The sequence below is a fragment of the Urocampus carinirostris genome, chromosome 7 (assembly GCF_059441175.1).
Source record: "Urocampus carinirostris isolate Australia breed hairy pipefish chromosome 7, RoL_Ucar_1.0, whole genome shotgun sequence".
Classification (NCBI taxonomy): Eukaryota; Metazoa; Chordata; class Actinopteri; order Syngnathiformes; family Syngnathidae; genus Urocampus; species Urocampus carinirostris.
The window spans coordinates 35595272-35619780 of NC_142355.1; the positions used below are offsets into that span (position 1 = coordinate 35595272).

Consider the following 24509-nt stretch of genomic DNA (forward strand, 5'->3'; position numbering starts at 1 on the left):
CATTTTATGTTAAATTATTTTTTTTTACATTTTTTTAATAATGTGGTGTTATCACATATGTCTATTCTGAATCACTCAAATGTGCAAAAGTCAAGCAAAGGAAATTTATTTTACACCAAAAATAATGTATATGCAGTATATACATAAGGCTGTGCAATTTGGCAAATTGTTTAAAGGTTTGTGTTCAAAAAATAGCAGTGTTCATAAATTTCGGGAAAGAAAAAAAAGAAAAACAGGTCTGAATCGGATGGTGCCTATTCAAGGATGGTAAAGCCAGCACAGGTTTAACATGCATTTGAGGAGAATGTCGTTCAAGACACTGCTCCGAAGAACGGCATTCTTTGATAAAAAGTTGATTGGAGACAGAGAACCTATAAAGTGGTACAGAGCTTCAAATAAACTAGACCAAATTATATGTGCAAGGACCTTTTGCACATAAAGTCCACACAATTACGTTAAACAATATCAAATTTGAAGTGATTGTCATGATTACGCATTACATTCACCTGTGCCAGCTGTTTCTGGCTACCTGATTGGTTCCCTGTCCTACTTAAGCTCAGTCCTTTCACTTGCCTGTTGCCAGTCTGTCAGTGAACCTGTGTTTTCACAAGGCAAACATTTTTGACTCTGACTGCCGTCGGTCCCGTTTTGTCACCCATTTTCCACTTGTCCGTTCCTGATTTCCCCGTTTGTCTCCTGCTATAACTGCCATGACCCGTTTTTTGATCCCGACCACGTTCTGATCTCCCGTCCCGGCTAACGACCTATTTTTCCGTCTTACTACGCTACGATCTCCCGCTCCGGAAGATCCACTTTCGCATTCGGAACACGCTCTGATCCGTGAGCGGCTTGCTTCCCGTGTCCAGCGAGCACCAAATCGTTGGCCTTGATTTTTCCTCTGTATCTCAATAAACTTTTGAGAAACGTTACGTGATTGGGTCTACCATTTGTTCTACTTCTCACAGTGATACAGTAAACTTGGCAAAGCCAGAAATCCTTTTCGGACTGCAGTGACATAAAGTTGTCTTTTAACGACACAGCATGTTTAAGAGCAGGGAAATCGGCTCAGTAGGCCCTAAATGTAAATTAACCAATTATATATAACATATATATATATATATATATATATATATATATAGCATGTGTGCGGCACAGTTCTGAGGTCATGGGTTCAAATCCAGCTACCAACCTTCCTGTGCGGAGTTTGCATGTTCTCTACGTGCTTGCGTGGGTTTCCTCCGGGCACTCCTGTTTCCTCCCACATTCCAAAAACATGCATGTCAGGTTAATTGGCCGGTCCAAATTGTCCCTAGGTGTGAATGAGCGAGCGAATTGTCTGTCCCTGTGTGCCCTGCGACTGGCTGACAACCAGTTCAGGGTGTCCCCTGCCCACTGCCCCAAGATGGCTGAGATGGGCTCCAGCACCCCCGCGACCCTACTGAGGATAAGCGGTGCAGATAATGGATGGATGGATATAAATATGAAAATTATTGGTTATTAAAATATAATTCAAGCAAGTTTAATAGGAATTTTGAACAGGAGACATCTTTTTCTATCCTGCAGCATCAAACCTCGGGTTTTGGATCAGGTGCCCAGTTCTCCCATTCTGCGACATTACGTGGATGCAAAAGCTGGAATCAAAACCAAAAGCCTTCTAAGTGTGGCTAGTGAAGCCGACAGCATCTTGGATGATTTTGCTCCCCAGCGAGCGCCGCCGCTCAAGAGACTTCATTGCAGGGTGGCTAATGGGACATCTTTCATCTAGTATCCTTTTGTCATGTATTCCAAAACCATTGAAATATATTTAAATAATTAACATAGAATAGGCAATGTTAAAAGTGTGGCTCTGAACAACAAATAATAAGACAGGAAATGGCTGACATATTGAAAAAAAAGACGTTTTATGAGTTCTGCACCTTGTGCAGCTGTTTCCTCTTAACGTCCTACACCCAGCTACCCGTCAGGCAACATGGCCGTGTGCCACAGCCCTTCAGGCCTTCCAACAGGAGGTTTCTGCACCAACATCTTCACTGACAGCTACACCCCAGTAGTCCTGGCCACCATCACCATGTTTGGTCATGGGTCTGTTTCTCATCCCGTCAGGTGAACTCACGGCTCCACTTCCCTAGCGTGGCGGCATTTGTTAAATTCGGGTAAAAACGGTGCTCTTGCAGCACCGTGGTGACGGCCTTGTGGGACCAGCACGGCGGATTCATGTGCGACCGTGACGGCAACCTCAAGAAGGAGTGGTGCTGGAAGACTGACCAAGATCAGGAGAAGATTATGATCAAGGTGAGCCCTCTAATTCCACTGACTTATTCTATTGTACCCAACAGCTTGGACTCTGACACTGTAATACTACTTTAATTTTATACTGGATTAGGGGTCTATTTCATGGTGCCCACAGACACCCAGTAGCCCTTCAATAACACCTGGGTAGCCTGCGGACTGGTCATTGTGATCAGTGTCAATTTTTCCAAAATATTTTTAAGACTAATCTACAATGTACTACTGTATGTGAATAACACAGTGCCTCTAGCGATTTTATATTGAGTTCGGAATTAAATCGTTTTTTTTCAAGACCAAAAACGGAAACAGGACCCAATTGCGTTATGTATCTCACAAATTTTATTAAAGGAAAGAGGAAGCGCTGCGACCACGTTTCGGTGTTCGCTAGGCGCGGGAGGCAAGTCGCTCTCGTACTTGGATTGTGATCCGAACACGGAAGTGGATCTTCCATAGCGAGTGATGACGGTGTCAAGGACGGAAAAACTGAGGTTCGCAGACGAAATGACCTCAGTTAACACTAGGCAAGCCTTTTTCGACCCGGACTCCCACCTGTTTTTTGCTCTCGTCTGTCCCCCGGCTTCGACCCGTTTTTTGATCCTGACCACGTCTACTCTCCTGTCCCGGCTTTCGACCTATTTGTCCCAGACCATGTCTACTCTCCTTTCCTGGCTTATGACTCGCTTCCGACCCCGACCACGTTCTTGCGCTCCTGTCCCGGCTACTGACCCGTTTTTCCGTTCCCGACACCACCATCGCTCGCCACGGAAGATCCACTTCCGCGTTCAGAGCGACCTGCTTCCCGCGTCCAGCAATCACCGGATCGTGGGCGCAACCCTTTCTCTTTCTTCCAATAAAACTTGTGAGAAACGCAACGCAAGTGGGTCCTGTCTCCGTTCTGGTCTTGACAAATAACATAATAATAACATAGAAAGAACATTCTAAATTGTTATTTTAGAAAAACATTTCAAAATGGTAGCCTTTTGCTCTTATCAGTTACAAAATAGTAGCTCTTAGCTTAAAAAAGGTTGATGACACTAAATTAAGGACGTGAAATTGACTTTTTTTTCACCTTTTTTGTGTGTAAAAGAAGGTTTTAGAGTGTGTGTGTGCTCGTTTTTGTTTGTAGCTGGCAAAGGGCATCTCAGTGCGTCTGCTCAGCGGCACATCCGCTCTCCTGTGCTTCAAGTGCGAAGACAACAAAGTACAGCTTCCACTTACCTTCGGGCCGTTCTCCACAAAAGAAGCGGTGAGACTCAAAGCATTTGTTTTACATTCTATTGTGTAAGTATATTTTGGGGGAATTCGTCAGGTCAATATAATTTTACTGTTATTTTTTTTCTCAAAGTTGTCAATACTGGATACTTTATTAAGAATTCTTTTTTTTCCTATTTTTACCGGTTTAAACTCTGAGAGCGATAATCGATGACTTTGGTTTGATTGTTTTGGTTTCCCAAGTGATTCTTGTTTTTCTTTCTATTGTTGTCTTTTTTACGATTACGCGTTTGAAAAAAAAAAAATATATATATATATATACATATATATATATATATATATATATATATATATATATAAAATCTGGCAGCACGGCGGTGCAGTGGTTAGCGCGTGTGCGGCACAGTTCTGAGGTCATGAGATCGAACCTCCTGTGTGGAGTTTGCATGTTCTCCCTGTGCTTGCGTGGGTTTCCTCTAGACACTCCGGTTTCCTCCCACATTCCAAAAATATGCATGTCAGGTTAATTGGCCGGTCAAAGTTGTCCCTAGATGTGGATGAGCGAGCAAATTGTCTGACTCTGTGTGCCCTGCGACTTACTGGCAATCAGTTGAGGGTGTCCCCTGCCTACTGCCTAACGTTGGCTTGGATGGGCTCCAGAACCCCCGCGACCCTACTGAGGATAAGCGGTGCAGATAATGGATGGGTGGATGGATGGATATATATATCTTCTTCTTTATGTTTTTCAGCATGAGATTGACTTCCTTTTTGCGTTTGTAATACAAAACAATAGAGCCCCCCCGCCGAAGAGGCCGACCAGCCACTCCTAGAGGTGGAAGAAGGTACTTTGGCATCCCGCTGGAAAAAAGGATGTCAGGTGATGGCCGAGGTGCCCAAAGTTCGCAAGAAAGTGAAAGACATCCTAGACGCCTGGCTGGACTTTTATCGCGTCGCCACCGGTATTTATTCGCTGCTCACAAACGAGCAACCAACTGGAAACAGATCTCAGGATGTCTTCTGTAAAATGATGTGTTCTGTGTGTCCATGTTCAGGTATCCGACGCAACGAGAAGAAACCAAAGACTCCCAAAGGCAAGCACAAGAAACGAGCACACGGCTCATCGCTAGCCTCCAAGAAGTCGCCTGAGCGACTCCACGCCAAGCTAGCCAGGGCCAGAGAGAAACTATCCGAGAAACTTGATCCCCATGCTAAGAAAACACAGCGGGAAGCTCCAACCAAGACCAGGTGAAGTCATGGGAAACAATATCAAAGTCACGTGTGCTTTGATGTGTGCTTGATAATTGGTCAATATAAGCATGATCTTTCTCCAGCCAAACATCTTTAAAAATATATATATACTAGCAAATTGTCATGAACCGGAACAGGAACAGGACCCAAATGCATGACGTTGAGCTTAAGTAGAAGGAAAGCCAATCTGTCAACGAGCCGCAGCTGGCGCCACAGGGGCAGGGCCAATTGGCCGCCATGGCAACCGTGCCACAAACTATTTTGGGGTAAACGAAATTTCATTATTTGTCGAATTTGTTTTGTCCAATTATGGCAATTCATATATTTGATATACAATACATTTACCTTAGTTATTTGACTAAAATGTCTCTCCATAATATCCACAGATTTCTTGTGCTATCACAGTTGCTCTCAAATCTGTAATGAGGCATCACTTTTTTTGATAGCGTTCTGTTCAACTTGGGACGAGCATCAAATGCTTCATTCCCTCTGAAAAATTACCTCATTTTATCCCATAGACGGCTTTATACGTCAAAGATCCCTTCTAGGGAGGCTGCCATTGACGGTTACAGACGTCCAAGATTTATTTAAGATAGGCTGTTTGATACAGCTGTAGTTGTCAATGATCATTTAAGCCTGGCATGGGTAGCTATTAACATCCAATATCCATTTTAGCTAGGCTGCTATAGCCTGCTAGAGAAATGAATGAACGAATGAATGAATAAATGAAACTTTTATAGACATTGTCACGGTTGCCATGGCACCCAATTGGCCACGCCTGTATGTCACGGTTGCCATGGCGCCCAATTGGCCCTGCTCGTGTGGCGCCAGCAGCAGCTTGTTGACAGATTGGCTCCCTGCCAGTATTTAAACTCTGTCCTGTCAGTCCCCTTTTGTCGGTCCGTCTGCGAATCTCCGTTTTTACATAGCAAGTCCTTTTTCGCCTGTCCTGTTTTTTGCTCCTGTTAGTCTCCCGTTACGATCAGTTTTGAGCAAGACCACGTCTGCTCTCCCGTCCCGAATTATGACTTGTTTTTGATCTCGACCACGTCTGTTCTCCCGCCCCGAATCCGTTTTTTTTTTTTAATCTCGACCACGTCTACTCTCCTCTCCTGGCTTTCGACTTGTTTCCGATCCCGATCACGTTTTTGCTCTTCAGTCCCGGCTACTGACCCGTTTTTTCCGTTCCGGACACCGTCATCGCTCGCCACGGAAGTCCCACTTCCGCATCTGAGCAACCTACTCCCTGCGACTAGCAATCTCCGGATCGTGTGTGCGCTCCTTTCCCTTCTTCCCAATAAAACTGTGATAAACATTACGCAAATGGGTCCTGTCTCCGTTCTCGTCCTGACAGACATCACAGATCAATTTGAGCCAGGCTGTCATAGACTAAGACAAAGATTAATTTTCACCAGGGTGGCAGTAAATCATTTAAAAAATGTAAATACCATGAAAACACGGCACCGAGGGGCTTATTAAAAAAAAGAAAATTTAATTATTTAAATTAGGGCAGTTTTTTAAAAAAAATGTATTTTTATATTATGTTGCTCAGTGTAAATTCTATGTGTTGCATGCTGAATGGTTCAGGGTACCTGCAAAGAACACAAAGGAGCACAGCATGATACAGATCGGACCACTACGTATCCACGGCAACATCAAACAAGAGTAAGATTGACTGTGTTTGGTGTCACTCTCTAGTACAGCTCAAATCTGCAGGTTACATCTGTGCACTATGTGAACTGTTGAGATAAACTCATTAAAAAGGCTAATTCAGAAAACCTTTGAAAAATCAACAATCGGACCCCCACTCTAGGTTAGTGGTCCTCCCAGACCACCCCGACTCACGTCTGTGCAGCCTTCCCCGCTTCCCCGTGCCGTCCCAGCTTGTGCCCTCGGTGCCCCTCACTGTGTGCCCGATGCTGCTCCGGGCGGCCCTGCTGGAGCAGTTTCACGGTCACGTGCCACGAAGATGTTGCTGCGGCACATCACTGATGCCTGTCCTGCTGGACGCCGAATACGACGCCTTCATCACCGGCCAGCCGCGACACAGCCAGCAGATCCTGGTGGTGGTTGTGACGTTGCCCGTCAAAGCGGGTGTCACACTGGAACACGATGCCATCCAGCAGCTCTACCGCAGGAGCAACAGGAAGAGGACCATGCCTTGCTCTCAGGTGACTCTGGAGGAGGGGCTCTTCGGACTGGTTACGGTAAATCATAAAACGCTCTTTTGCCTTCCAGTGTCAGATGGACTCCTTTCGTCTGTTGAGATACGAAGTGTCCACGGGGGCTTTGGGATGTCCAGTGGACAACATCCTCTTGCAGCATCGACACAACGTCGCTGCCGGCATGATCCTGGTCAGTAGGAGAACGTCATTCGTCATTCGAGTCAAAGTATTTATTAGCACAAATCAAGTAAACAGATAATACAATACTCAGAGGATCAACTCTCTTGTGTTACTTTAAGGATGTGTTTTACTGACCTCTAGTTGCCAGGTTCCATGTGACAGAAATAGCCAATTTCTGATTCTTGGCATTAGCGACACTTCTAAATTTGTAAGGTTTTCCATGCAAATTTTGCCACGTTAGAAATTTAGAAAGAAGGTACTCTATTCTGGGCAGCACAGCAGAGCAGTGGTTAGCGCATGTGCGGCACAGTTCTGAGGTCATGAGATCGAACCTCCTGTGTGGAGTTTGCATGTTCTCCCCGTGCTTTTGTGGATTTCCTCCGGGCATTAAGGTTTCCTCCCACATTCCTAAAACATGCATGTCAGGGTGATTGCCCAGTTGTCTGGGTCTCTGTGCCCTGTGATTGGCTGGCAACCTGTTCGGGGTGTCCCCTGCCCACTGCCGAAGATAGCTGGGATGGGCTCCAGCACCCCCGCGACCCTACTGAGGATAAGCGGTGCAGATAATGGATGGATGGATGTTTTATTTTTGTTAAATTCCTAAGACTTTTTCTTTCCCACACCCTATTTTTACAAATTGTACACTTTGTAAAGTAACCATTAAGTGACCGTATTTCACAAATGTGTCAGGTGTTTTAGTGCCAATTTTACACTTTTTAAAGTTGAAAATTAGTCAGGTCATGTTTATTTATTACACCCTTCATCACAAGGAGTCTCAAAGGGCTGCACAGATCAGATTATTGCAAACCACAGACTATTATAACACCATCCCCTGATCTAAAACCTACGTGAGGATGAGAAAAAATTCAAAAACCTCAACATGAGGAAAATGAGGAAACCTTGAGAAGGGACTGCACATGAGGTAAGCCCCCTTCCAGGATGCTCAGGCTGCAATGGATGTTGCAATAACAAATAATATACATATATTGTCAACATAAAATATAGGTTATTTATATGCTATAGAGTAGAAGTGTGTTTTAAGCTTGGTTAAACATTTCCACTGAGGTTGCAGATCGAATCTCAGGGGGAAGAGAATTCCACAGAACCGGGGCCCTGATGGAGAAAGCTCTCGAACCTGCGGATATCTTCTTGGATCTTGGGATCACTAGTAGACCAGCATTTTCAGAGCGAAGGCTCCGGACTGGAATATAGAGGGAAATTAAATCTGAAAGATATGAGGGAGCGGGTCCATGCATGATTTTGTATACTACCAACAGAACCTTAAAATCACATCTTAAGCTAACAGGGAGCCAATGCAGGTTAGCTAAAATCGGGGTCATGTGATCAAACTTTCTTGTCTTAGTTAAAAGCCTCACTGCAGCATTTGTACCAGCTGAAGGCTCTTGATTTTGGACTTAGGGAGACCGGAGAGTAGTGCATTACTTGCTGTTTACGTTCCACCAGATGCTAACGTTCCACCGGATGCTAACGTTAGCATAGCGCTAAATCTCCTGCCCGCTGCTATCAATAAACAGCAGCGGTGCGGCACAAGTAAAAACCCTGTCGTGAATTTGTCTCCGATTGTCCCTGGCGGACGTAAAATCGCCCAGCTTTACGACTCTTAGCGGTGGATCACTCGGCTCGTGCGTCGATGAAGAAAGCAGCTAGCTGCGAGAACTAATGTGATTTGCAGCTGCGATTGGCTGGCAACCAGTTCAGGGTGTCCCCTGCCCACTGCTGGAGATGGCTGGGATGGGCTCCAGCCCCAATTAACCGGGTCTAAAAAAAAAAAAATATATATTATTATTATTATTATTATTTTGAAGGTGCGCTGCTACTTCGCGGATTTTCACTTATCGCGGGTGGTTTTTGGTCCCCATTAACCGCGATAACCGAGGTCCCACTGTAAATAGTTGTCATGATTAATGATGTGACTCACCTGTGCCCACTCATTAGGCGCCAACCGCCGCGGATTCTGATTGGCTCCCTGTCACTATTTGAACCCAGTACTGTCTTTCCCCTGTTGTCAGTCCGTCTGCAAACCTTAGTGTATATTAGGAAAGCCTTTTTTGACCCTGACTCCCACCTGTCCCGATTTTGCTCCCATCTGTCTCCGGCAATGACCTGTTTTGTTCCTGACCTCGTCTGTTCTCCCGTCCCGGCTTACGACCTCTTTTTGTCCCTGTCTACATCTACTCTCCCCTTCTGGCTTACGACTCGGTTCCAACCCCGACCACGCCTTGCTCTCCCAGTCCCGGCTACCGAACAGTTTTTCCCATCCCTGACACTGCTATCGCTCGCTACAGAAAATCCACTTCCGTGTTCGGATAGCAGTCTAAATCCGAGAGCGACTTGCTTCCCGCGTCCAGCGAACACCGGATCGTGGGTGCAGCCCTTCCTCTTTCTTTCAACAAAACTTGGTAAACGTCACGCAATTGAGTCCTGTTTCCGTTCTGGTCCTGACAATAATTTAATTATTTAAAAAAAAGAAAATTGTTATGTTGTTTCTTATCTTTATTTTAGGTCAATTTTGAATTTTTGCCTGACTGGATGTCTACGGTGAAAATGTCACAACCAGAAAGGAAGTAGGACCCAGATGCGTAACGTTAATCACAACTTTATTGAGATTCAGAAGAAAGGCAGTGCCCGCGATCTGGTGCTTGCTGGACGCGGGAAACAAGCCGCTCACAGAATTGGAACATGTTCCGAATGCGAAAGTGGATCTTCCGGAGCGAGAAATCGTAGCGTAGTAGACGGAAGAACAGGTCGTTAGTCGGGACGGGAGATCAAAACGTGGTCGGGGTCAAAAAGCGGGTTGTAGCAGGAGACAAATGGAGAAATCAAGAACAGACGGGTGAAAAACGGGGCAGACGGGAGTCAGAGTCATAAATGCTTGCCTTGTGAAAACAGAGGTTCGCTGACGGACTGACAACAGGCGATTGAAAGGACTGAGCTTAAGTAGGATGGGGAACCAATCAGGTAACCAGCAGCAGCTGGCGCCAAACGAGCAGGCGCAAGTGAATGTAATCAGTCATCATGACATAGAAAAAATCTAATTGCAAAAAAACAAAATAAAAATTGAAAAAGAATGGAGATGAGTCTCTTTTAAATAGCATCTATGATATGCAACATTAAAACTGGAAAAAAAATCCTCATTTTTTTATTCTTAAAAAAATTCAGTCGGTGGTTTTGTCAATACACTAGATGTACATCCAAGGACGTCTGATGTTTTTGGGCTACGTCTCCAGCGCTCGCACCTTCTCCATCCTGGACCTTCAAAAGCAAATTCTGAAGACCAGGGAAGACTACAGGAGGGGTGTCAGTCTCCCTCCTGATTACAAATTCAGGTAGGACATCCCTGATGTTGCAGAAGTCATCTTGAGGGAATAAATGTCCTCTTTACGTTGCAGCGAGAGCGCCAAGCACAGCGTCGGGGCCTCGGAAATCTCCAACGCGAATAAAATAGACGAGTCGGCCGTCGCTCTGACCAATGAGGTTGCATTGACTCACTCGCCGGAAAAGGAATACGTCACCGAGACGTGCAACTGAATCAGAGGAGGTGAAATCCCATCAATGGAAGGTTTTTTCATCAGCTTTGGCGTGTATAATATTCCCACATAGAATAAAGCCTGGGAAATGCGTTTGAACTTCTTAGAGAAGAACAAGAAGGCTGGTGACTTCCAAATATTGTTCCTGACTGTTTAATGGGTCATGTTATTTAATTTTTGTGAGTAAATAAATGTATTTTGTTAATGTTTTCTTTCTCTGGTTACACATTGAACAAACTTGCTTTTCGGGGCAAGGAAAGGAGGTTGGAATTTAGGGATCTGTAATTGATCTGCATTTTTGGTGAGTATAAAAAGTTTTCTGTTTTGCTCATTTTGCTCAGACACTATAACTTTAAAGTGTGGAATAAGATGTTTTTTCAACTTGTCTTTACGGCATTTTCACCACTACAAAACTTTACAACAAATTATTTTTCATGCACAAATCTTTCCAGTTTTCGTGCATATGTGTTGTTACGACTCTAAGATGCCTGTCTGCTATTGGTTGACAAATAAAATTCCGGTCCTCTATTGGTTCGAAGATATGCTACCTCCCTTAATTCCTCTGTATGCAGCTCAGAATGTCGTGTGCTTCACAAAGGTTGCAAGTTACTAATACAATACTGTACATTTTGTATTGTATTAATTTGCCATACGTCCCAAAGTTTGGAGTGATGCTAATAGAAGATGCAAAATACATGATGACCATGGAAACGAAACTATCTTGAAGGACGACCACTTTACAAATTTGTGAGCACATTTCCTTTCCTTTCTCTTCTTTTCTTTTTGCTTTTATTTTCCCTTCCTTTCCTTTTCCTTTACCTTTTCCTTTTTTTTGCTCCGTTTATGCATTCTTGCAATCTACACATACTTTATTAAAAGACTCATATTTGCGGCCCTGGAACCGAAAGCTCATTGTTTTCTTTCTCAAAAGTCAATCCCTTTTTAACACTTCAGCACCTGCTAAAGTTTCACAGGTTTCTTATCTTTATTTTGACATTTTATCAAAATGCCAATCTTCCTTGCTGTCACAAGATTGCCTTTACTGGGAAAGTGAAACAATTCTGAAAACGAAGTTTTACTTTGTAAACTTTTTTTTAAAAAACATATTTGCCTAGATTTTACATGCGAGGCAAATTTTGCTGAGAGTTGTGATCAAAATAATGGTTTTACTTCCTTAATTTCCAGCAAACTGATATAAAAATTGCAACACTCTGGCATTACTTCTAGGTGTTCTTAAAATAGAAACATGTGTAATGTTAAGGATTGCACAATTTTGGTAGAATCGAAATAATTACACTTTAAAAAAAAAGAAATAAGCCGTTCTGAAGCTTATGCTTGTTTCATATTATGTAATAGCTATTAAAAGCAATTTCCTGCTTTAACAACAAACTGAAGAATATGCGTTCTAGCGTCCTCTAGGTGTTGTTGCTGTTCCTACAAACAGGAAGCTGCCTTGAAATTAAATCCAGTCACACGACGTCAGTCAGCCGAGAGCCCAGCAGAAATGGCAGAACCGGACAAGTTATATTGACGGGATTTTGGAACCGACTAGGATATGAATTTGGGCTGAAAGGATGATGAAAACAGGTGAGGAATCCAAAAACTTTGCTTGATTGCAAAAAACATTTGTTGAAATTTCAGTTGAGTGAACAAGCTTAACCCTGACTTATTTGTTTGTTTTCGAGTGTTGCAACCTTGACACCATGGTTTCTTTTTTTTGTGCGTTTCCCCCCCCGGTCTTGCTTGGTTTGTTTCTTCACCTTTATTGCATCTGTATTTCAAAGTTCTGAAAGAATATTTAGGACAATATTTAAAAAAAGACTTACTCAGTGTATTGTTCCCTAAAAATCTTGTTTAAAAACACGACTTGATTTTAATCAATGACCCCTGAAAGGTTTTTCTAGTTTTGCAGGTGGTCTACTAGTTTTGCCTGTCGTGCCAGTTTGTGCGACTCCCTATCCAAATACCCCCTCCCCAAAAGGAAAGAAAAATACTCTGCATGATGTAGGACCATTTAGCATTTTCCTCATTATAAATCATCTTTTCAGAGCTTAAACTGGAATTCAATAAGGATCTCTCAACCACCCCACTGGGGCACCATCTGGTGTCCCCCTAAAACACAATATGAACATTCTGAAAATAAATTTTGAACATTAAAAATCCACCACAATCATTTTATCCCTTTTTATTTTTTTCTAATTAATCACCAACAATCTGAAAATAGATAATAAATATGGCTTAACCAGGGATGGGCAAACTTAAGCCCCTTGTCCATCAGTGGCCAATCAGACTTTTTAATTTGTCTTGGCCCGTTTAAAAAAAATAAAATTATGTATTACCAATAGAGCAGCACGGCGGTCCAGTGGTTAGCGCGTGTGCAGCACAGTTCTGAGGTCATGAGATCGAACCTCCTGTGTGGAGTTTGCATGTTCTCCTCGTGCTTGCGTGGGTTTCCTCCTGGCACTCTGGTTTCCTCCCACGTTCAAAAAACATGCGTGTCCGGTCAATTGGGTGGTCCAAATTGTCCCTAGGTGTGAATGAGCGAGCAAATTGTCTGTCCCTGTGTGCCCTGCGACTGGCTGACAACCAGTTCAGGGTGTCCCCTGCCCACTGCCCGTGGATAGCTGGGATGGTCTCCAGCACCCCCGCGACCCTACTGAGGATAAGCGGTGCAGATAATAATAATGAATTAAACTGTTTACATTTGGTTGTGACATTAGTTCATCCGGTCGAGTGGCTTAGCGGGGGTTATGGTGTGTGTGACTTCTTCGTATTTGTTGATAATCGCAATCTTTGTTTTCATGGTTATCATGGTTTTGCTTTTCCCTTTAGCTACAAGCCTTAGGACCCACAGCAAATAAATACTGTATTTTATATCACTAACTTGCAAAGTATATACAAAGCACATGAGATTCTAAACAGTATAAAGAGAGGATTCTCTGGTATTTTATAGGAAAATTGGTATTCACATTTTATTAACGTTTTTGGAATTTGTGACTACTAATTGTCAGTGCACTACCTTTTACTGCACTATTGTAACAACGCACTATTTTTACGAAAGAAAATTGCACTTACAATTTAGGGCAGTCTTTAAGCGCTACCTTGTAAATAGTATTGCCTCTTCGACATTGTTCTATTTCTTTTTTCTCCATTAATTCTTTTTATGACATGCTTTCCTTGTTTGTCCTGGAGTGCCATGTCTAATCTCGTTGCAAACAATGTTTACTACGTTGTCATCAAGGACAATAAACATAATTATATTCTATTTCATAGTTCTGGTTCTTCCAATAGCAACCTGTATTTTCAGGATTCCGTGCCAATGGCAAACCAGCATTTCATATGAAATTGACCAATAGCAGAGAGGCATTTTCAGAGATGTGACTCTCCAAATGCAATTACACTATAAAGTTTGAATTTTATTCATTTTGGACACCCAAAATAATTTGTTGATGTCGTATAGTGGGGGAAATGTTGCAAAGCGGAACAAAAACCCATCCTCTTCCATGGCGTAAAGTGAAAACGTAGGGTGCGGTTACTGAGGTCTATTGTAATTGAAATTACATTTCACGCTTACATTTCAAATGTGAATGTTGGAGATGTCGAACGGTATTTATTGGTGTTTGTTTGTGTCTTGTCAGGCATGCAGAAGCCACCCCTGGCCCCCAAACCTAATCTATCCCAGACACAACCTGTCTCATGGTCTCCTTCCACGCCCAGAAAAAATGTCTTGGCCCCACCGTCCACAGACTCTCAGAGGAAGATGAAACCGAAGCTGGCCCCCAAACCTAACAGCTCCAAGTTGAACGCCAAACCTGCTGGATCCAAGGTCCATGTGAATGCTCCAGCCAAAACCCCGCAGATGGTGGGAATCCTCAACACTCAGAATGGAACGCGGCAGGATGACAAAAAGCCAAACTGGGATTATATTATCCCTATTTGTTTGTGTAGCCAGAAAAACTGCCGCTGCATTCGGGACAGTCACATAGACAAAACAGAACAAGACTCTGAGACTCTGGAAGTAAATGGAGCTAAGGACCATGGTTTAAAAGAAGAAGTCCAAACTACCAATGGACATCTCCAAAACCATAATCCGCCCCAAGATACGGAAACCCACCTTTACACGAACTTGAATACCTCCAAGCCTCCAGTGAAACTAGGGCAGCTTCTTCTCAGAACTCTTAACTCAAACACGATAACCTGGGATGGTCCAAAGCAAAACACAGAAGTCTCCAAGCAAAAACAGCCAGTGACCCCCATCAAGTCAGTCCCTGTCCCGGTACCGCGAAAACCGAAGATAACCTGTCAGGAAAAGCTTGAGGAGGAAAGGGAGGAGTTCCTCATCGAGGAAGGGAGGACCGCCAAAGAGTGGACAGTGTTGTCTGAAGGGAAAGGCAGCCTATCCTCGTCTGTCACCGAGTACTCGGCGTCTGCCAAAAAACCTGCCCCAACGCCCAGGAGGAAGCCTCACCTCACTGCAGCTGGTCCTGATCCATCAACACTCCAAAACGATGTAGATGAGGAAGACTTGGGCTGGGACGACAACACATATGAAAAGGAGCTATCTGTCGACAAGGATGATGGGGAGGTGGAGTTAGAGAGCCAAGGAAGGCTTGATCAGGAGGTGACCAACAAGAACCACACACAATCCACGTTCTTCTCCACTCCAGAAAGCCACCACGGAAAGCTCAAGCAAGTTCTGAAGAAATACAACAACAGCCCCATGGCGTGGATGAAGAAAACAGACTCTCCGGATGTTAGCGAAGCTCCGAAATCAGAAGTTCCTTTTAAAAATCAAAAGACCATGTTGCCGGAGCTTCCTTTACCACTGCCAAAAATGATGAGGACCCCCCAGGGTAGTCCGAAGACTAACTCCACCAAGCAAAGACGCAGGTCCTTCTCGGGTACCGACTTAGTGCGATCCGAAGGAAGGAGGAGTTCTTTTCGGAAGCTTCTAGATCTCAAGCTCTCCGTCATGATGCTGCCCAAGATCATGACCAAAGGATCCCAGATCGTCAATGAGCCAAATGAGCGCGAAGTGACCCAAAACGCGTACTCCAGCCCCGTGATGGGCATGGAGCAAAGTGTGGACGACGAAGACCAGGATGGGAACTACGAGGACATTTGCTACTATGAGGAAATATCAGATTACGAGAACATATACTTGGGTGGCTCTGATGGTTCCAGTGCTACCTGGCATAGTGTTTACGATGATGACGGCATCTATGAAGAACCTGAGTCGTACTTACCCCTGGATAAAAGCGCTGACTGTGACAGGTGTGTGCATATTCTTTCAAATTCTGTATTATTCTTGTCGGGCCTTCACAAAGGAGTTCTTACCGACACATCAAAAATCTGTCAGAAGTGTTGCAATCTATCACTAACTTCCACCAATCCGGTACATTAACTAAAAAATATGTATCATCTTGCGGTATTATAAAAAATATTATTTCACTCTATTTTTAACATGGTTTTCTTTAGTAAAATAAGAAAAATGACATGCCGTCTTCCATATCAGATCGTTTAGCTCATTTTAATGATAGTCTTTCTAATTTCATTTTTTTTTTAAATCAACTCATTTACTACTGCCATTGACTGCCTTACTCCTGAGTTCTGATTTCTAGTAACTGCAACCGTTGAAGTTGAAATTTAGTAAAACAATTGAGTAAGATGGGCAGCACGGCGGCGCAGTGGTTAGCGCGTGTGCGGCACAGTTCTGATGTCATGAGATCGAACCTCCTGTGTGGAGTTTGCCTGTTCTCCCCGTGCTTGCTTGGATTTGCTCCGGGCACTCCAGTTTCCTCCCACCTTCCAAAGATATGCATGTCAGGTTAATTGGCGTAAACGAATTGTCCCTTGGTGTGAATAAGTAAACAAATTGTCTGTCTCTGTGTGCCCTGCGACTGGCTGGCGACCAGTTCAGGGTTCCCTTGCCCACTGCCCGAAGATAGCTGGAATGGGCTCCAGCACCCCTGCGACACTACTGAGGATAAGCGGTGCAGATAATGGATGGATGGAATTTTTAAGATACTTTCATTATTTTTTTTTTTTTTAATCAAAGCATTTTAAAGTAAAATAATAACAATACTCCATTCTATAGTCTACAGTATAATACTTTGTGAAGTTTGAAATAATGCGTTTTTTTATTTAAATAGTAACACAACTTAACAAAGTAAAATTAATTTATAAAGTGATTGATTTTATTCATGAAAATATTTAATGGTAAGTCAAGTCAATTTATATTTATTTGTTTTGCCCTCAATCACAAGAAGTCTAAAAGGGCTAAACAGTTAACAAACTAAATTAATAAAAAAATACAAAATAAATCGGGCATTTTTCACATCTAGGGTAACTTACTTAATGGCCTGTAAAATATGGTGTCGCTGTTCAATGACATTCGGGTCGAGAAGAGTATAATGTCTTTCTGGGGAAAATGCTGAGTCATCAAAACCAAATGTGCTGAGTCAGCATTTTGGGGGCATTTTTTACATCTGAGGTAACCTACCTACGTCCGAGGGAACCTACCTGACTGCCTGTGAAAGATGGTCATGCTCAAAATGTGTTCTTATTTCACTAAAAATAACTATAAAACAAAATATAGTATAATCATTCTATAATAAAGTTCATTTTTACTAATTTAACAACAAAAACATTTTAAAATAAAACCAAACAATAAAAATGATACTTAATTCTTTTTTTTACTATATACATTCAATTTATAATAAATATTTTCTTATTTTGGTAGAAAAAACTTTTAAAAGGATGCAATATTTTGGGGTGTAAATAATACATTTAAGTATTTAATTAATTTATTTATTTGCAGTATAATGCCAGACCAGTTTCTTTCAGTTTTCACCAGTTACTCCATTCCATCACACTATTTTAAAATCTCATTTTCACACAGAGCTAAACCTTATGTGCACTTGGGGGCTGATACATTTTCGCAAAAAAATATATATTTGGCTTAGTTGTATTTGAATATGTCTATCACAAGTCAAAATGCTATTTGGTCAAAAAGAAAGAAAAGAAACATCGACAGCTAGCTCCTGTTTGGTAAGTTTGTTACTTTTGCCTCAGGCGTGGCGTGGACGTCCTTTAGGCGTTCCCTAAGATGATTTTTAAAATGTTAATCACTTCAAAAGGCCAATGACGGCAATTACTGTTGCTGCAACCAGACGGCAAAACGTTTTAGTTGCAGGTTGCTACCTGAACCTCACAGCGTCATCCCGGCACTTAAACAATTAGACAGACATACGACAAATATTACATAAACTTGAAAGATCTGAGGCTGGTCTTAACCATTGGGTCTGGTAGTTGGTGAAAGAAAATGCTACAAATTCAATGGAGTAGTTTTGGTTTAGTTGGTAATGGAGATTAGAAGAGTGTGTGATAGGCGTAAGTTATGTGTGAATGTTGGCAAGAGTAAGGTGATGAAGTGTTCACGTGATGGAGTGGGCATGGTGTTAGAAATAAGGTTGCATGGACAGGTGCTGGAAGAAGTTGAAGGCTTTAGGTACTTGGGTTGTGATGTGGCTGCTGTTGCAGGGATGGAGTGCAAGGTATTGCACAGAGTGAATCAAGGAAGCAAGGTTTTGGGTGCTCTGAGGAGAGTGATGAGCAACAAGAGTATGAGTATGGATGTTAAGAGGGGACTGTTCGAGAGTGTGATTGTGCCGACTGAATTGTATGGTGCAGAGACTATGAGCCTGAACGCAGATTTGAGAAGGAAATCAAATGTTTTTTGATAAAAAGTGTTTGAGGAGTATGTTAGGAATGACCAGATTGGATGGATTGAGAAATAAAATTGTGAGAGCCAGAACTGGAGTAGTAATGGAACTGAGCAAGCGTGTGGATTAGAGAGTACTCGGTTGGTTTGGACACATGGAGAGGATGGCTGAGGAGCGAATGTTGAAGAGGATCTACAGAGCAGAAATAAATGGAAGGAGAACAAGAGGAAGGCCGCGATTGACGTGGATGGATGGTTTTATGAGTGAACTGCAGGAAAGCGGTCTAAATATAGTGGAGGCTAGAGCTCTTGTTGGTGATAGGAATGAGTGTGGAGGTGTTGTAAAATGATATAGGGATGTTTAGACACGTTCTAAGGGATGGGTAATCAATATTCAACCTAAAGATAAACAAATAAAGTGCAGTGACTTTCAGATTTCAGATCTTCTAACGACTTTTGTTGTAAAAGGATAGTGGAATGTTTGGACCCGTTCTAAGGGATGGGCAAGGCACCTGTATGACGTGGCAGGGGTAAACCAGTGAAAGCTGTCAGGCCCTGCTGTTGAACAAAAGAGTGTGTTGTGTCACCCTGACCCGAGTGACAAGGCCGCTTTCTTGTGTCCCGTTTCATCTGGAGAGACGAAAGCATGACCGACTTGGATGCCGAGGTGCTTAACTTGTTTTGGTGTTTGGGCATTTGGGTTGGCCATGGTCCAAAAATGTTTGTGTGTGTTTTTTGCTACTTTTTCCCTTTTTAAATTTTCTTTGTTTTTGTATGTGTTTGTCTTGCTGTCGGTCACCCCTCGCGAGGGATATGACCAGATTAGATAGATAGATAGATAGTTTTGGTTTAGCTAAGGGAATAGTTTCCCCTCCTTTATCTAGAACTCATTGTTTTGTCCCCACCAATATTAATGTGATCACTGATAATCTGCAATGTCCCCGCCAATGCTAAGAAAAAACCTATGCCCTTGCTAAAATTACAAGGTGTTAGACTTTTGACATTATTTTTCACTCTTATCTTGGTTTTATTCTACGGATCAAAAATATAATCCAAGATTTTTTTACCTTTGAAGTATTTATCCAAACCGTGCACATTTCATTTATAATATCGTATTTCCTTGCTGTCATACTGGACTAGTATAATTGTGCCAAATTCCCTATCCAATATGAATTTCTATCACTTTAAGAAGACTGTATATCAAGAGCACACATTTGGTCTAGAGCAGGGGTGGCAAACACGTGGCTCTAGAGCCGCATGCGGCTCTTGGCCAATAAGAATGCGGCTCTTTGCCTCATCATATTTTCTGTATACTGTGGCTCTTTACCTTGTTTCATGTTTATGTTTTTATTTTTGTGTGTATTGAGGGTGGACACTTTCCTTGAAATCAACACAAGTACGATACTTGTTGTATTGTAAGGAGAGGAATGTGTTATGGGAAATAATATGTTTTTAATTGTGTGTGTTTGTGCGTATCTGTCTGTCATGGCAGGTCAGTGCGTGGTGTGGCTCTTTGACTCTCGGTTAAAAATTTCGCCTCTTTGTGTCAAACTTGTTTGCCACCCCTGGTCTAGAGTATTGTAATGCCTTACTCTCGGGACTTTCCAAAAATCAAATACATGCCGGAGTAATATACATCCAACTAATTCCTGCCAATTTTGAGGATTGCCAACTTTCAAATATAGTCTTAAGATTTGTTTTTATCATTTTAACAATAGATCCTAGATCCGCACATTTCATCTGTATATTTGTAATTCCTTGCTCCTCTGACTCTCCAAAAATCAAATTTCAAATGCCATGCTTCTTATTTTTCCACTGAATTCCCAATTCTTATTTGTTTTCTATCAGTTGAATAATATATAAAGAGTCCCCACATTTTGTTTAGGTTATTGTAATACCTTGCACTCCGGATTCTCCACAAAAATCAAATGTTATGTTTGATTGTAATATTTCCACCAAATTCCTGAAATACCAAATTTCAAATATAATTTCAAGATTTAATTCTACAATTTGAACAATTATAGCCAGGATCTCATATACAGACTCCCTGAGTTTTGTTAACATTTTTGTTAAGGGCTATACAAATAAGCATGACTGACCTGACTTAATTCCTTGCTCTCTGGACTCTGCAAAAATCCAATATACAGTATGACGGACTGTGACTTTTCCGATGGTTTTTTTTTCATTTTATTTTCCGATCTTAAGAATTGCTAAATTTCACGTCAGCTTTCAAACATGCCAGGAGAATTACGCCGTGCAAGTCCACGCTTTCTCTGGCGGCTTAGATTGCCTTAGCTTAGCGTGCCATGGCTTCAAAGCCGTCCGCGGTCACATGCAATCAAACACGTTGAGCAGCTCGTAAATACGAATGACTCACAACCGAGACTTGTTTTCTACACTTTGACTTTTGTGTGGTCAAAATACAAGTTGTGCACTATGAGACCTTCAAAATCTAAAAGTTTGTTAGAGGAGACAAGTTTTCACTGACAATGACGTTACTTCCTTGGAAAACTGACAATTTTTCACATTGTATAGCATTTTCCTTTTTTGTTTTGCTTTTGTAATTCTTATGCCTCAAATGCTTTAGATTAATTTTATAAATGAGATAATTTACCACCATGCCATCATGCAAGTCAGATTACTTTGAAATGTTTTATGCATCTATTGAATCATTTTTTTTTGTCAGGTAAGACGCAAGCATTCATCGTTAAAAATGCAACATTTGCGGCAGATGTAGAGCATGTAAACTTAAGCCATTTCAAAATTGTAACCATTTTTTTCTGGTGAAAAACAAGTTAACTGTCAGGACCAGAACGGAAACAGGACCCAATTGCGTTACGTTTCTCACAAGTTTCATTAAAGGAAAGAGGAAGGGCTGTAGGAGGAAAGTTGCTCTCGACGCGGAAGTGGATCTTCCGTGGCGAGAGATGGCGGTGTCGGGAACGAAAAACAGGTCGATAGTTGGGGCAGGAGAGCAAAAACGTGGTCGGGGTCAGAAACGGGTCGTAAGTCGGGACAGGAGAGCAGACGTGGTAATATACAAATCAAAAACGGGTCGTAACCGGAGATAGACAGGAGTAAAACAGGTGGGAGTCAGGGTCGCAGACGAACTGACAACAGTGGACAGATAGGAGTGGGTTTGAATAGGGACAGGAAGCCAATCAGAGTCCGAGGCAGTTGGCGCCAAAGGAGCGGGCACCGGTGATTCACATCGCAAATCATGAGATTAACTCATTTACTGCCATTGAGGGCTATTCGCATCAAAGTTCCAATGTTTACTACAATCGGAATGACCGTTAATTAAGTTGAATTGTTGTATTATATAATACAAGAACATTTTCAATTCTATATTATTTTCTATTATAAATAATTCAATACATTTTAATGAATACTACTATACAGTTGGATATATTTATTGTTGTTGTTCGACTAAAAAAGGCAAAGAATATGATGTATTTCTCATCTCATCTCATCAGCTGCACCGCTTATCCTCAGTAGGGTCGCGGGGATGCTGGAGCCCATCCCAGCAATCATCGGGCAGTGGGCAGGGGACACCCTGGACTGGTTGCCAGCCAATCGCAGGGCACACGGGGACAGACAACTCATTCACTCAGTCACACCTAGGGACAATTTGGACCGGCCAATTCACCTGAAATGCATGTTTTTGGAATGTGGGAGGAAACCGGAGTGCCCGGAGGAAACCCACGCAAGCACGGGGAGAACATACAAACTCCGCACAGTAAGGCCGGGAGCTGGATTTGAACCCACTCAGGAGGTTCCCACGACCTCAGAACTGTGCCGCACACGCGCTAACCACTGCGCCGCCGTGCTGCCCTATGATGTATTTGTAATTAAATAATTAATGTAATGATTTTATAATTCATATTGAGATTAAGGGATGGGACCAAGATTTTCCCATCAACCACTTTTTAATTTTCATATAAAATGTCTAGTTTATTTACTGTGTTTTGAATTATTTTGTAGTGAAATGAAATCAAAGGAGGGTACAATTAGGTATGCAAATCTCACGACCAGCACAAAGGGTAGACACAATCGTGTAACGTTTCTCACAAGTTTATTGAGATAAAAAGGAAAAGCAGAGCCCGTGATCCGGTGCTTGCGGGAAGCAAGCCGCTCACAGAAGCGGCTCGTGATCGGAATGCGGAAGTGGATCTTGCGGAGCGGGAGATCGCGGTGTCGAAGACGGAAAAAACAGGTCGATAGCCGTGATGGGAGAGAAAAACGTGGTCGGCGTCAAAAAACAGGTGGTAGCCAAAGACAAACGGGGAAATCAGGAAGGGACGGGTAGAAAACGTGTGAAAAAAGCGGGACCGACAGGAGTCAAAGTGCTGGTCTTGTAGAAACAGAGGCTCGTTGACGGACTGACAACAGGAGAGTGAAAGTACTGAGCTTAAATAGGACGGGGAACCAATCAGGAAGCCCGCAGTGGCTGGCGCCAAACGAGCGGGCACAGGTGAAAGTCATGAGCCATCATGACAGCAAATCATTTAAAAAGTCAAATATTTTCAAATACTTTTTAAGAACAGTCATAATAAAAATGCGAACAAGCAAATGAGTACATAAATCAAAAGAAAATGTCAAATGCATATTTTAAATATTATTTTATTGAAATATAATTATTGTGAAAAATTGCTATTGACTTTTCAATATTTTTTTCAATCGCTATCCTCCATCTAAACTCTCAAGACTTTTGGGTTTTGGCATTTACTTCTTATGCCACAAATGTTAATGATTAGTTCTTAAATTTGAGAAACTTCACCTGTCACCATGCATATGAGATTGTTTTGCAATTGATATTTTTTTATTTATTATTTGTTTATTTACTAGTTTGGAAATTATATATGGCGTAAAATGCAAATTCTCCTGTTTTTGTTTTTTATTTTAAAACTGAGCACGCAGCTGCAGATTATCCTGGCTTGCGCTTCCCCATCTGTGTTGATGAATCTGCAGGAATTCTGATTGCAGCTGCAAACATCAGCTGAGCAAATCGTTTCATCTCCTCTAAATAAAACCAATGACTCATTCCTCCGCACGTGTCATCACTGTTCTGCTAAATGTGCACTTTGTTTTCTGGTTGTTTCTTGGAGTAGAAGTTCATTTGAAGACGAAGCGGATGATGCAGTTTCCGACGAAGATGACTTCATGCAGCCTTTTTCCGATGACGAGGAAGAAGATGATAGCTCCCTCTCTAGTAAAGGAGACACAGAGCAAGCGGAGGAAAGTGGGGTGAGGAAAGTGGGGTGAGGAAAGTGGCGCTTTGAGATATGAGTGAAGTTTGTCGTTTGGCCGCACTCAACCCAAAAATCTTTGAATGGGCCCCCATAACTCCACATAAGTCCACGTTTTTTTTTTTATCTCATTCGTGATTGTTTTGCCAGCTGCTCCACCCCCCCCAAAAAACCCAATCATTAATATATTTCTTTGTTATTTGATTTTTTTTTTTTATAATGATTCAATTATTTGCTCTGTTTATCTCATCTCATCTCATTAGCCGTACCGCTTATCCTCATTAGGGTCGCGGGGGGGCTGGAGCCCATCCCAGCCATCTCCGGGCAGTGGGCAGGGGACACCCTGAACTGGTTGCCAGCCAATCGCAGGGCACACAGGGACAGACAACTCATTCGCTCATTCACACCTAGGGACAATTTGGACCGGCCAATCCACCTGAAATGCATGTTTTTGGAACGTGGGAGGAAACCGGAGTGCCCGGAGGAAACCCACGCAAGCACGGGGAGAACATACAAACTCCGCACAGGAAGTCTGGAGCTGGATTTGAACCCACGACAGGTTCCCATGACATGAACTGTGCCGCACAAGCGCTAACCACTGGGCCGCCGTGCTGCCCTGCTCTGTTTATTTTTATTTTTATTTATGGGTAATTTGATAATGATTAATCAAATGATTGTTTAACAGATTATTAATTTGATTAATTATTATAATTAATTAGTCCTTTAATTTTTGGGGGCAGCTGGATGATTGTAAAAGTAACTAAATAGCAAACTATATTACTTAATTTATATGTTTTGTCTTTTAAATAATTCATTAGTTCGTAATGTATCGTTCACATAAATAACTGATTGAATAATGATAATGTTAGCCAGAACAGGAGGAGGACCCAGATGC

The 24509-nt window shown here is 42.3% G+C and overlaps 2 protein-coding genes across 3 annotated transcripts in view; both read left to right on the top strand.

Annotated features, from left to right (window-relative positions):
- The window catches only part of LOC148363153 (uncharacterized protein C3orf20-like), a 13727-nt gene extending 2880 nt beyond the window's left edge, over window positions 1–10847 (top strand). Inside the window, exons 7-17 of the mRNA XM_088340712.1 lie at window positions 1564–1764; window positions 1954–2103; window positions 2175–2292; window positions 3416–3535; window positions 4295–4460; window positions 4554–4746; window positions 6337–6414; window positions 6563–6920; window positions 6988–7104; window positions 10299–10441; window positions 10505–10847. Of these exons, the coding sequence (XP_088196838.1) occupies window positions 1564–1764; window positions 1954–2103; window positions 2175–2292; window positions 3416–3535; window positions 4295–4460; window positions 4554–4746; window positions 6337–6414; window positions 6563–6920; window positions 6988–7104; window positions 10299–10441; window positions 10505–10643 (1783 nt within the window). The 3' untranslated portion in view covers window positions 10644–10847. The remainder of the gene's footprint in view (window positions 1–1563; window positions 1765–1953; window positions 2104–2174; window positions 2293–3415; window positions 3536–4294; window positions 4461–4553; window positions 4747–6336; window positions 6415–6562; window positions 6921–6987; window positions 7105–10298; window positions 10442–10504) is intronic.
- Window positions 10848–11284: 437 nt separating this feature from the next.
- The window catches only part of LOC148363154 (FYVE, RhoGEF and PH domain-containing protein 6-like), a 39623-nt gene continuing 26398 nt past the window's right edge, over window positions 11285–24509 (top strand). For both annotated transcript variants that reach the window (XM_088340710.1, XM_088340711.1), the window contains exons 1-4: window positions 11285–11389; window positions 12052–12229; window positions 14281–15916; window positions 23477–23612. In XM_088340710.1, the coding sequence (XP_088196836.1) occupies window positions 12217–12229; window positions 14281–15916; window positions 23477–23612 (1785 nt within the window). In that variant the 5' untranslated portion in view covers window positions 11285–11389; window positions 12052–12216. The remainder of the gene's footprint in view (window positions 11390–12051; window positions 12230–14280; window positions 15917–23476; window positions 23613–24509) is intronic.